Genomic DNA, 14,492 nt, shown 5'->3' on the forward strand with positions numbered 1-14,492 from the left:
TTATTATATATTATATATTTGCTGCCAATTTATGCCTTTCTCCTTTTGTATATTACACTAATTAATGTCACTAAATTTATAAAATAATTGTCACTCTCACAATTACTTAAATTCCTGTAGATATTTTAATTGGACTTATCTCTAAATGTTTCGATATAAATATATAAATAATTGTTTTATACATCATTAGATAATTGTTTAAATAAAATAAATTGTTTATTTTATTAATTGTTGGTCAATTCAGTAATTGGTGTCACTTCGGATTTACTTTAACAGTATAGTAGTGTACATACAGTAGAAAAAAATTTTATATTTACCATTACCATTACCATAAATATTATTCAATAAATTCGTGTTATAAAAAGGAATGAAATTATTTTCTGTTTCATTATTTTTATTTTACTTTTTTCCGATCTTCAAAACACGATAACAATAAATATGACAGCTGAACAGAGCATGACATGCATTTGGGTGTGATAAAAAAGTTTTAAATACAAAAAAAAACGTTAAAAAATCTTCACTAAAATCCGGACTTTTAACGTCATTTCCTGTTATTCATTCGCGTCTGTGTCTAGAGAGGTATAAAAAATCCTATGCAAACATCGAGAGGAAAAGAGCTTTTTAAATAACCAGAAAAAGTTGACTTTGTGTAAATCGCACTCAAGTTCTATAAGAGTATTCATAAGTACAATAAAAAAAATACCGATCTTTTTTTTTAAATTTTATTATAGTATATTTTTCTGTTTTTCGGGCTTTTCATAACTGTTCTAAGGTAATCGATACTTGAATATCGAGGAATATTTTTTTGACTTCATTTGTTAAAAGCCTACTTGCATGATCGTTAAAATCAATGAATAAAAACAACATGGAGTATAAAACGCAATTATATAGTACATGAATTATTTGTAACGACATTAGCTTCTAAATATAGCTACATTTTTTTCATGTTCAATTTACGTGTCTGGTATCTCCGACTTATGTATAATAATCGCAAAAATAATACTAATAATAATGATAATAATAATCACAAAAATAACAACACTACACGCCACAATATCATATATCTCCATTTAGCATTTTAAATTCACGTTGCGTACATTATTGTCTTACCAATACGTTATTATCATTCCACGTAAATCTATACTCGTGTTTAGGGACAACACGTAATACCCGTGACTCCGTAAAGTAATGTAAATTGTTATCATTCAGAAAAAGAGGAGGCAAAATATAAATAGTTTTTTTTTAATTAGTAAATCATGAATTAAGTATGTACCTGTGAAAAAACTTTTTGATATGGACTGATATGTTCATGTATGTGTCAGAAACTTTTATATGCCCTTATATGGCCTGATAAAGTCATATATGTCCATATTTATTTTTTTAACTAAAACTAAAGTAGTGTTGATAAAATCCGACAGATGGCGTATGATCGCTGAATCTTCTTCTTGCAAGAGAGTTAAGTTTTATAATAAAAATCATTTTCTTGATTCTCATAAAAAGCTTATCCGACATTCGTTTTTTATTTTGACCAATTTTAACCAATAAATTTTTTTTTAATGCTCGTATATTGTCTATAAGTACTTTATATAGCGAAACGAGGCTATATATAACCAGATGTAAAATTCAGCCGTATATGGTTGTATCACAAAATTGTTTCACGGGTACATTCATTTAATAAGTAATAAATTTTCGATCAATATAGTTAATCACAAAACTGATGATTCATTACAATATTTGATCATTAGATGACGAATTTTTTTTTTAAATATAAAAAAAAGTTTTTTTTTAATTTACATATATTTTTACAACAGTGATTGTTTAATTGAAATAAATTAATTCGTACGTCCAAAGCGATCTGCACTGAGAGACAATTTTATTTAATAGTAATAAAATTTTATTGCTATTTAATAAAACGTTTCTTTGGCTAATAAAGGGGAAGGGGAAGTAAACAAGTAGGTTAGGTTAGGATGTCTCGTTGAAAAATCTTTATACTATTTATTTATTGAGATATTTATTAAAAGATTTTACGGTGAAAATATATTTGAATATATTATAATTAATTGATGAATACTAATTTTTTTTTTGAGATTAGATTTGTTTTAATGACTTAATATTCGTATAAATGACAGCAAATGAAAGCGACGCTCGTGGCTATTTTAATAAACATATCGCGTTACAGATGCCATAAGGGCGTATAAAAATTATTCGCCCTTATGGCACCCGGGAACCATAAGGGTGTATAATAAAAATTCTATTATTTTTTCTAAGTCCAAACAAAATTTTTAGCTAGGACAAAAAATTTTTTTTATACGCCCTTATGGCTTCCGGGGCCCACCTCGGATACCATAAGGGCGTATAGTAAAAATTCTTTTTTTTTCTGTCCAAAAAAATTTTTAGTTAGGCGAAAATTTTTTTTTTTGCATTTCTGCACATTTCAGACGAAAATACGTCGATTTCCAAAAAAATTGTTTTTATACGCCCTTATGGCTCCCGGGACCCACCTCGGATGCCATATGGGCGTATCAAGAAAATTTTTTTTCGGGAATCGAAATATTTTCGTCCGAAATGTGCAGAAATGCAAAAAAAAATTTTTTCTCCTAACTAAAAATTTTCTTGGACAGAAAAAAAAACAGAATATTTAATATACGCCCTTATGGCATCCGATGTGGGTCCCGGGAGCCATAAGGGCGTATAAATTTTTTTTTTTGCATTTTTGCACATTTCAGACGAAACTACGTTGATTCCCGAAAAAAAATTTTTTATACGCCCTTATGGCTTTTCACCAGGACCTTTTGCCGGTATACGCCCCTATGGCAACTGAAACGCGATATATTAGTATTTAATAGGGTGTGTCAAAATTTAATCTCTAAAAGCAACCTTTTAAAATTGGAATTGAAATGCCCAAATACAGCTCCTGTTAAAAGTGAAACTCAAAATTTCAATTTTAAAAAGTTGCTTTCGAAGATTAAATTTTGACGCACCCTAGTATTTAAGAAAATTTTATTAAATACTAATAAAATTTTATTCATATGAAATATAATTTTATTAATATTAACTAAGTTTTCTTTTCCCTTAGTCCGAATAAAATTTTTCATTATTATTGAATAAAATTGTCTCTCAGTGTGTCTAGTTTAAATCGTTAATAGTTTCCATCTTAATACTTTATCAAGTATGAATAGGAATGCATGGATCTAATTACAAAAAAGACAAATTGTTTCGAATGAATAGTAAACATAGAAAATTTTCATCAATCATACTTTTATTTTTTATACTTGAAAATTTGCTCGACAAATAATAGCTTACTTAGTCTACTTGTTGCTTGACTAAGTCGACAATTTATCAATAAATGTAAAACTTAATTTCTCATTATTAAAAATTTTTTTTTTTTAATTTTCATGATCAAATCAATGGAACAGATTAGTAATTAATTTCTTTTTAGTAAAAAATAATGTTAATACTGAACAATAAATCATATATAAATTCTCTTTAGTTCGCATAAAAAGAAAACATCAAATATTTTGCCTCCTTATTTTCTCAGCGATATGCGCAGTAATAAATAAAGTAGATCAATAATTAAAATGAAGTTTATAAAGTAACAAACACTCTAATTAACCGAACTTCGCCTGTATAACAACTTTCGCTGAAAAAGTAAAGGAAACTTTCTCAGCAAAATTCGTTCCATACATTAACCTCATTAATTATTTCTTAACATAAACAAACCTAACTATAGTTATAAATAACGAATACCTAGCAAAACTAACTTTTATTTATTTATTTATTTACTGACCTCTTGAATAAAAAATAAAAATGAATCGAAATAATTAGGTGAAAATAAATAAATAAAAAAGGAGATCGTTAGCGTTAGGCGTGACTGGGGTGCAACAATGTAGTGTGTGTTTGTCGTGTAAATTTCAGCAGGCGTACAGTCAGTACATCCCAGCAACGAGAGCCCAAACCTCGGGGAGTACAGCCGGACAGACGGGCACCGTGGATAACACTTATCTCGTTGAAGAGTCGTTTTGAACAGCAAATTTTCATTAACAAAAAACTGCCCCTTTGTTTAACAAATTTGAGAGACGCAATAAATATAAATAAATAATTATAAATAAATAAATATAGATATATATAAATATTAAATATCGATACTATATTATACTGCATGACTATGAAGAAATGAATTATTTTGATTTAACAGAGAGTAATTAAAAGGTTTAATTAAAAGAGATGCGAGTTGTGTAAAATGTTCTACAATGACTTAAAAAAATTTGAAAAAAATATAAACCAATGAAATTGTTTCCCTATTTTCGTGGCATGCCGACAATATTGGCGACCGACCATCATCATCATCATCACCACCTTCATCACCGACTGGGCTGTGGTTATATCACTGGTATGATTACCGACTGTCAACGTCTATCTACTGTCAACATCTATCAACCGGATCCAACCCTACTTAACTCTACTGACCTGCTCTTCACAAAACTAACTTCAACTCTAAACTAAAACTCTCAACTCTGGGATTCTACACATATCTACGGACTATTTGTCTCTCGTACTCGCTCTCTCTCTCTTTCACGTGTTATATACCCGCACACATGCAATATTTACGTGTGCTGATGTGTTTCTATCAACGACTTAACCGATAAATATTTGTAAAACGAAAAAAACTATGTATCCAAAAAAAAAAAATATCATTTTACTTAACCTAACGTAAAACATTACGGCGCGCATCTCAATGCTCATGCCAATGATCTTACTGTTGATAATCAATAACGATTAATGATTTATGATTTATGATGAAATGAACGATTGGACGGAAACTGTGCATAAATTTATAAATGAAAAATTGTAACAAAAAAAATATAACGAACGATGGATTGTTTGAAACACGTGTTAAACCACTGTAGAGCTTATCGTATCAGCTAACCTCCAACGAGAACAAGGATAGAGTGGTGTTGGTTTACAGCGACCGTATTCAAGTACGCAAAAAGGTAAAGAACCTCAGCTAAGCCAATAATGCCAGGATTTTATTAAAATATAAAATTTATAACAAAGTAAAGAAATTTGAGGGCTAATTTAGTTTTTCTCAATTATTTATTGATTTCTATGGATCTGTAATTGTCCGGCAAACAATGAAGACTCTTAAGACTCTTCATTGTTAGATTCGACGTGTATGTTTAACGATGATAATAATAATAACATTTAAAAAAAGGATGTAATGATTATGATAGATTATATTCTTTCACATTATGTGTTGAGCTTTGGCTTTGTGCTTCGTTCAACATTTTGGCTTGCCTTAGCCGAATGACTGCCCACTGCAATACGACTTTTATTGTTTCACTAAATACAAAGCTTTGTTTTGTTTGTTTCGGTATCAGTTAAGCCGTCAGTACACCATTTTAAAAGAATTTATTGCTGTGTAGAATGGAACGGCTGTCGCTGCCAGGATCTTATGTCTTATGTCATATTAATAATAACTATAACGCATGAGAATATTTAAGTGACTGATACCAATATGAGGGCAAACTTAATATTGAGGACGGCTCCATTTAGCAAGTCGAGACTGCATTATTTTATTATTAATTTCAACTTGTTACAATTTTATTTATTGTTACCCATAAGCATAAGGCTTCTGTGTGTGATGTCAGTGTATGTTCGTACGTGATAAGGTAACGCATTTTTACGTAAATGCATCGCACTTACTGCACATTTTATATCTTTGATTGAAACTATTATTATTATTATAATTATTGTAATTATATTTGCAATGACCAATGTTTAAAAATTTTATTGTACTTTTATAAATCTGCACGATTTTTGTCTTTAGATTCATATATTTATATTTATTTTTATCCTCGCCTTCTTTAAGCACTTTAATATAGTTATTTTACTGCCGTTTAATCTTTAATGGAGATCCTTTAAATGTGTTAGGATAATATAACTTTTAATTAAGTTATTTTAATCGTCTTCAGACTTGAGAAGCTAAAACTTGACGTAATTAACGGCTTCTCGATACTGACGTTTTAATTACTTTAATAACTTCAATTTATGAGATATTGAGGATCTTTTTTTTTTAATTTTTATAAACATTTATAGTTAATAGTTAAAAATTTTTTATTTTTAACACTTCCTCATTGTTTCATTTTTAAACGGTAGATGTGCAACATTTTTTGCTGGTAACGGAGAAAGTCACTTTATCGAACAAAGTGGAGAAGAAGCAGTTAGTATACAATTTTTCTTCAACAAGATAAATTAGACTGCTAAAAAAGTCATACAAATTTTAACAATTTATGATAGTTTTAGAAAGAAAATTTTAAATTTTTTCCCAAGATTTTCGTTGAATTTTACGTTTGAAAATTGATAACAAATTAAGATATATATATATATATATATATATATATATATATATATATATATATATATATATATATATATATATATATATATATATATATACAAACAATATAAATCGACATTTCTTAAAAATAACTCAGGAAACAAACTCTGAAATTTTAGTGTATTAATTATTTCATAAAATTTTTTAAGTTTCAACATAATTGTAAATTTTGAAATTTTTAATAATTATTAGTCGTGATTAAAAGCTGCGCTACAAAAAATCATTGAAACAAAATAAAGGGTCTCCTGAAAATAAAAAAAATAAATTTAAATACCCGACGGTCTACTTGTACGACTGACATTGAATTTTGAACGAGTCAATTTCATATTCAGTTAATAATATATACCGACAAACAACTCACTCGTTTAGCCTCAGTTTGAAACACGTCCATAAAATTACCTCTCATTACATAGTGATGCGTATTAAAAGCCAAATTACTCTTGAAACCCACAGCTCTTTGTCTTGATTAATATTGAAATAGTTATTTCTTGTTAATTAGCATTGACTACAATAAATCGACTAAACTCAAAGCCTCTGACAGTTCGGCTCAAGCTTAATTTATTTTTTTTTTAAAGAAAAAAATAGTTCCCAATTTTATAAATTCCACGACTGATGGATTAATCTAAAATAATAAGGAAAAAATTTATGAAGGTTATACAAAAACTAACCCTTAAATTATATACCTTGGTAAATACATATGCTTAAATATAAATGTATATATTGTCAGTATGTTGTCGTAACGTCAGACTACAGTTTCACTTGCACGAACCATATTTGCATTGCACAGCACTATTGTAAATATTTAATTAGCAATGTCGTAGTTTCCATGATTGGCATACCCACAATCACAACTTCCACTTATACTTAAACATGTACTTGTACTTAAACTATATAATTGTATATTGTATATTGTATTAGCTTTAGTTATGTAGTTGCCATTTTAATATTAACTTCACTGTTTTTATTATCTTTAGTATTTTATTTTTATTTACCGTAACTCTTTAGACTGCATTTTATTTTAAAATAATTAGGTCAATTGGATCCAGACTTTTTGTTTCTTTCACTTTATTTTTAACGTTATTATTTATATTTAAAGTTAATTACATATTTTCTATAAAGCCATCTTATATATTTTTATATTCGGCATCTTGTCTTTTCTCTCTCCTGTCTTTAATTTGCTTTACAATGAAGTAATTAACTTTTTTATCATTGAAATTATTTGTCATAAAATAGAGAATGTTTGACAATTTTTTTCGTCTTTTTTTTGAATATTTCAAGAAATTAAAACACTAAGTGTAATTCTTCAAATATTTTTTAAATAATTTTTATTCTTAAAAAAAGCATACAAAATTCAATTTTATAAGCAAATAAATTTATTACAAAAAAAAAGATATTAAAAAAATTACCAATTCAATTTTTTGTTATTTGTCTGTAAATAAATTATGAGACGATTTTTTTAATAGATTAATTAAAAAAAATTGCTCATTGGCGTGAAAAAAATATTTTTAAAATTTGCACTTACAGCTTAAAAAATTTTCTATTTTATCTATTTTTTTTACAATCACGTCGTGTTAAAAAAATCATATAAAATAATTTTTAAAAAACACTCTCGCTGAAAATTCTTTTTTTTTAAATAAAAAAAAAAATACTAAAAAATTGTCGACTTCTGTGTTATATAACTGAAATTCCGGGGCACGTATGTCAAAAAAAGCTTACATACAAAAAACCACCCCAAAGGAGAGAGGAAATGATAAAATAAAAAGTAGCCGATTGGGGGCGAAAGAGAAAAAAAATTATTGAACTATGTCCGAAATGAAAAAAATTGTTCCAGGACCTTAAGAAGCGCGGTTCCCACCACACCTGCGACATGCAGGCCCTACAGTCACTTCCGGTCCCAATCACCACCACCAACACCACCACCACCAATACTACTTCTACTACTACTACGTCTGCCATGACTTCTTCTACCTTAAGGCAGCCACCGCTTCGGGTATCGGAGACCGCTTGAGTCCGATGATCGAGCACGCGTTGTTGATCTACATCTCGCCGATGATCAAGAAAGTATCTGCTCGATCAGTATGTCAGTGATCACATGGCCGTGTCCCTGTCTGCCCGAATTTAACGGTGAGCCTCTATTAATTTCTCAGCATAAAATAAACAACATAACACATTATTGTCCTCCGTTTGTCTTTATTCAAATTACTGTCGAGACTTTGCTTTTTTGTTTAATTATTTTTTATCATTATTATTATTATTGTTGTTGTTGTCGTTGTTGTTGTCTGTTGTCGATATTTATCAGTAATTATAATAGTTATAATAATAATGAAAATGACATAAATTTTCAGTACTAACTTTAATCAGAGAGATGTAAATCAATGAGAGCTTCTGATTCTCGGACAAGCGATCTGTTTCCGATATTACACTGCACCGGTATAGACTTTCTGTTCACTTGGTTTTTCCTGGGTTCGAGTCCGGGTCCTTGATTAAATTTTTAGTCGCTTCTCTTCTCTTTTGTTAGTTTTTAATATATTTTTTGCTGCCTATGAGCCGAATTGAATCAAGACGGATGGAAGTACTGCCATTTCTATGTGCATTGGCAGCCGACAGCTCAGCAAAAAATATCCGGCAGACTATAATAGATGAAAGAAGAAAGAGTTGAATTAAATGGAGGATCAATTTTGAGGAACGGAAACGCTTGAACATCTAGATCTGGAATCAATAAAATAATTCAGTTTATCACTAAAGTTGCATTACTTTTTCTATGCATGGTATTTGGTATTTAATATTTGATATGATTTTATTTTCTTGGAACTAGAGATTCTTTTGGATATGTTGGATGCTTGCAATGCTACTACACTCTCTAGTTTTAACTATATTATTTACTATTTTTAATTAGATGACTAATTTGAATGATTTAATTAATTGAAAATAGCAGGCTCAAATTAATATTTAAATTCACATTGAATTTTTGAAATCGATTCAATTTAGAAAACTCCGTAACGAATTTTAGATTTTTCTGTCAAAAATTCTTCAGTACCGAATACAGAAAAAAATTTTACGTCGATACGTCAAAAAAATTCTTTGTCAGATTTACACATTAAAGTATTTAATATTTATCACAAAATTTTTTGGCGTAATATCGCAAAATTTTTTACTGTAAAGGATGAAAAAAAAATAACTAATACGTTTTTGATACAATAAAAAATTATTTTCTGTTAATTAATTGAATAAATTCGCAGTTAATTAGAAAATTTTTTTTTTCATTCTATATCAAAAGAATTATTTTAGAATTTTAGTGCTTGAATATGTCAATATTGATCTGAAAATAATCACAATTAGTTTTTTTTTTTTTTTTTTTTTTTTTTTTAGAATTCTGATACGGAAGAAAGGTTTTTTTTTGTGTTTGACGCTTATTTATTGAAAATTATAACAAACTTAAATTATAGTTGACTTAAATAATTTATTATAATCTCTTTTTTGAGCATTACAATATAATATATTTTTAATTACGAAAATCGTAATCGATTAATCGAACTAGAAATAAATTCTACTAAAATTAAGTATTTACTTTTTGATAAATCTCAAATCTTCATTTTTGTTTTAAATAAAAATCAAGAGAACAATATAAATAACTTTTGTTTGTTTCAAGAGTTTACTTAGATTTTTAAGAATATATAAAATATTGTTCAATCGCAATCTTTAAAAATTTGTGGAGTGTAATTGATGTAAAATTAGATAATTATCACGTAAAAATAAGTTATATATGGTTATCGAAATCCTGAAGCTTCCCGACTTCTTATTTTTATTAAAAATTTCTCTGTGACTGCATATTAAATATCCGCGGCACCTTGGTGATCTTTAATCATTACCGGCATATAATAATGATCATGTTTCTGAGCATGTCTCTTGTGGTTTTTCAGCTCTAGGTGATTGAAATTTAAGATGATACAAGTTGCTAGTAACTCGGTATATATCGATAAACTGTCAAAAACTCGATATTGCTTTATTGCATGTAACGTACTTAAATATCATATTTTAACTTAATTAACTTTTAACAACCTTAATTATAAAATGTTCTTTTCCGTCTTACATAATTTAATAAATTGATAAATTAATTACTCATGACACCAACGATAAATGAATTTAATTACAAGACATTCAAGCGGGACAATAAAAATTACAGTCATTTAGAAGAGACTTTTTTTATTCCTTTACTTGGACATTTCTTACTAAATCTTGACATTAATAGTTTTGATTCTTATAAAAGTGATGTAAAGTATTAATGAAAGTTTTTTAACAATGGAAGTTTAAAGTTTTAAAAAAATGGAGCTTTAGTTGAAAGGTACATTTTTAATAAAAAATAATAATTAATATTTTGGATAACAAGACTCAGACTCTCGAAAATTTTTTATAAGAATGTCGTTCATAAAGGATAAGGTCTTTGTGTCCGAAAAAGAAACAAAACATTTTTTTAATGAGGAATCTTATCGTTAACGCGAAGCTGTAATTATTTAAGATAGCCAAAAGATGAAAATTTGCGGTTTTAAAAAAAAATGTTTTATTAAATTTGAAGTTTTATTGTGCTGAGGATTGCCGGGGAAAATTAGTCGTGTATGATTTTTCATTAACTTTGACTATGTGAACATATGGACATTATGTTTGTAAAAACACAAAAAATTTATATACGAACACGACTAATTTTAAGAGGAGTTATGTTTGGGCATTTCCTGAGATATTTTGAGCGTAAGGGCTTTATTTGACTATCATAGAATTTTTTAACAGGAGCTTTATTTAGGCATTTTTGCTGCAATTTAAAGATTTCAAAATTTGGCCAAACAAAAATCCTGTTAAAAAATTATATGAAAATCAAATAAATCCCTTACACAGTAAAAAATTTTGCGTCATTGCGTCAAAAAATTTTGTGTTAAAAATTTTTATGTTAAATATTTAACACTTTTTTGTGTTGATTTAACATAATAAATGTTAAATTTACACATAAAAGTGTTAAACGTTTGACACAAAAATTTTTAACATTAAATTTCTTGACGCAATGACGAAAAATTTTTTACTGTGTATGCTCAAAATATCTCAGGAAATGCCCAAACACAACTCCTGTTAAAAGCAGAACTTAAAATTCCAATTTTAAGAGGTCCATTACTAAAGCTTAATTTTGGCACACCCTAATGACCACATGTGATCCCATATGACCATATGTGTTCCCACATAACCATATGTGATCATAAATCATCAAATATAATCACATAGTATTATTTGTGACCATACACGGTCATGTATATACATATATATAATATAAATGAAAAAAATCATAATACAATTTCCGATATTATACCGAGTTATCCCCGCAAACATTTAATATGCGCTTACATGAAAACTAAAAATAGAAATCCGAAGATAGTTAAATAAGGAAAGAAAAGAAAACAAAAAGAAGGATAAAGAATTGAATAAGAAAGTAGAATAAAATAAATGAATTGGTTTTCTCAAAGGGTGAAAATGAAAAGTAAACTAAATGTGTTTTCCATCGAAAGGGTGGGTGATGTTGAATGAAAATTTAGGTCAAATGAGAATTAGTTGGTGCATCTATACCGAAGTGCATGTTGACGGTGTTCTCGGTTTGAGTGTGATAGAGTTTCTATTCAAGAGAACTTCCTCAAACATCCTACAAGTTATTTAATGAAAGATCAAGTTCGCGTTGCTACATCATCAAATGTATCAATGCAAATTCTAATTTTCGAAGCTGATCAATAAAGTTTAGACAGCAGGTACAGACTTACGTCAGGTTATAGCTATAGCTATAGTTTCTAAAGTGTCGGCTGCCTAAGAATATTTGTTACATATTGCGAAGTAAAGGCAAGTTCGTTACTTTGGATGCTGAGTGTTACAAAGTTGTAAAAAGAACGTTCTAGTAGTAAAGAGTTTAATGGTCAGACGTCAACGTTAATATGTCGATAAATTTCGGTGTTTAGCAGGTAGTAAAGTTTGAGAGGTTGTAAATTGTGGCTCCGTTTCACATTTTATTGTTCGAAGATTTTATTGTTCGAAGATTTTATTGTTCGAAGATTTTATTGGTGGAATTTTTCACGATAACTCACGGTTCACATGTTAATTGAAGTTATTTTTTTTTTTAATTTAAAAACGTAAAATTTTGAAGATTTTTTTAATCTTCGCGATAAAAAAAGTTTATCGTTAAATTCATTAAAATTTTTTAAATCTCTAATCAAAAAGCTCAATTTATTCGTGTATGTACATGTCGCCATTTTGTTGAATAGAGATCATTTTATTTCGCTTAGCTTAATAATTTTGCTCATTTCTTCGTTTTAATAGTAGTCAATTATGTTTCTTTTTTTTTCAATAAGTTGTACATGTTTTCAATTTAATAATCCGAATTTTAATATAAAAAAAAATACAAGCCAAACCGTATAAATATTTTGCACAATATCGTGGTAAAAAAACAATTGTTCATTTTATAATGTAAAATAAGAATGATATTTATTACCAAAAAAAATGATGAAATTCTTATATTTCCTTATTTTCATAGTTGTAGTATGACCATTCGCTTTTTATCACGGTACTGTAAGAAATATTTATCGATTACGTTGGTTAATTACGTTTGTTTATGTACGAATTTAGTGGACTAGACTTTCGACATTTGTGTATTGGCACACACACTTTGCTCGTTGTGCCAATATTCCCGAAGCCGAATGCTCCATCCACTTAGTTACATACACGGAAAAAACAAGATGACACTGGATATCATCCCAGATTATACTTAGTAATATCTGTGGTGAAAAAAATTTCAAATAGTAGCTAGAAAAATTCAGATTATACTGCGTGATATCTGGATTATACTCATTGTAATCTGGATTACAGTAGCTACTATCTGAAATTTTTTTTCACTCAGTATAATCTGGGATGATATCCAGTGTCATCCTGTTCTTTCCGTGTACTATATTAATGCGATGGATATAATTACTAATAAAAAATTTGCGCATACAGTGTAAATAATCTAGATGGCGTTGCATTTCTTTAAGAAAGTTTTTTTTATAATAAGCTTAAATATTTTTATCATAAGTTTAAATATAGCATTAGAAGTTTGAAATGAAAAAAAAAAAAAATGAAAAGTGATCTAACCATGCCACAAAGAACACCCTTGAGAAATAAGATGATTGGATTACATTATTTTGTTTTTGAAATCTTTTCTATCACTAAATATTGCAACAAGTAGCTTTCTCCGCATGTTAAAAAATTTGTTTTTTTATATATTAAAAGAAAAAAAATTCTACTCAAGAAATTACCATAGAAATGGAAGTTTCTTCTAATAATCTTGCTAAAACACAGCCAACCAAAAAAACTAAAGTCAAAACATTGAACTTTGGATAAAAAAAATTCAATCAACTTGAAGTAATTTAATCATTCACTTTTTAATCATCTCACGGTAATATTACATTTTCTGCGGTTCACAGACTCTACAAAAAGTAATAAAAGTATACTGCATATTAAAAGTCGATCAGGCCTTATCTCTCAAGACTATAAAGGAATGAATGAAAATAAACCCCAACTCCCTCTTCTCTCTTCCTATTCCGTGGATTGAATAAATTGATGTGTGTACCCAAAAGCATTACATGGAGAAGTCGCTATTGAAAATGAAGTTGCTGACTTAGATTACCGTAATAAATTTTAAATTAAAATCAAGCCTCCGCCTTGGTGAAAATTCAAGCTCAAGCTTTTTTTCCATTGGCAGTAAATTTTTTTGAAGGAATAAAATAAAAATATCTGGTGAGACTTTTCAGCTGTAAAAAGTGTAGGACAGCATCAGAGGGGAAGTGCCACCATTATCAAGCGAGATTTCACGTACAGCGGATGTGTACTATGGAGAAAATGAAAGAGAGAGATAGAGATAGAGAGAGAGATAAAGGTGGAATAAAAGTGGAATTGAGCGAGAGTACTGACTCCCTTGGGACGTATATATAGTCATTGTAGAACAATGTGGTTGAGATATCGATCTGCAAGTTAAAGCAAGAGAGAGCAGGAAGGATGCCCGTAACAATCGGTGAGGGATGAGGAACCAGAGGAAGAG

The 14,492-nt window shown here is 28.6% G+C and overlaps 1 protein-coding gene across 4 annotated transcripts in view; it reads left to right on the forward strand.

The window, feature by feature from the left end:
- The window catches only part of LOC123259908 (potassium voltage-gated channel protein Shal), a 187,998-nt gene that overhangs the window by 170,019 nt on the left and 3,487 nt on the right, over positions 1-14,492 (forward strand). For 2 of the 4 annotated variants that reach the window (XM_044720718.1, XM_044720719.1), the window contains one exon: positions 8,229-8,521. In XM_044720718.1, the coding sequence (XP_044576653.1) occupies positions 8,229-8,405 (177 nt within the window). In that variant the 3' untranslated portion in view covers positions 8,406-8,521. Of the gene's footprint in view, positions 1-3,915; positions 4,764-8,228; positions 8,522-14,492 lie in introns of those variants that run through there. The other 2 variants (XM_044720720.1, XM_044720721.1) reach the window with 2 other exon arrangements.

This window comes from Cotesia glomerata, linkage group LG2 (genome assembly GCF_020080835.1).
Source record: "Cotesia glomerata isolate CgM1 linkage group LG2, MPM_Cglom_v2.3, whole genome shotgun sequence".
NCBI classification, from domain to species: domain Eukaryota; kingdom Metazoa; phylum Arthropoda; class Insecta; order Hymenoptera; family Braconidae; genus Cotesia; species Cotesia glomerata.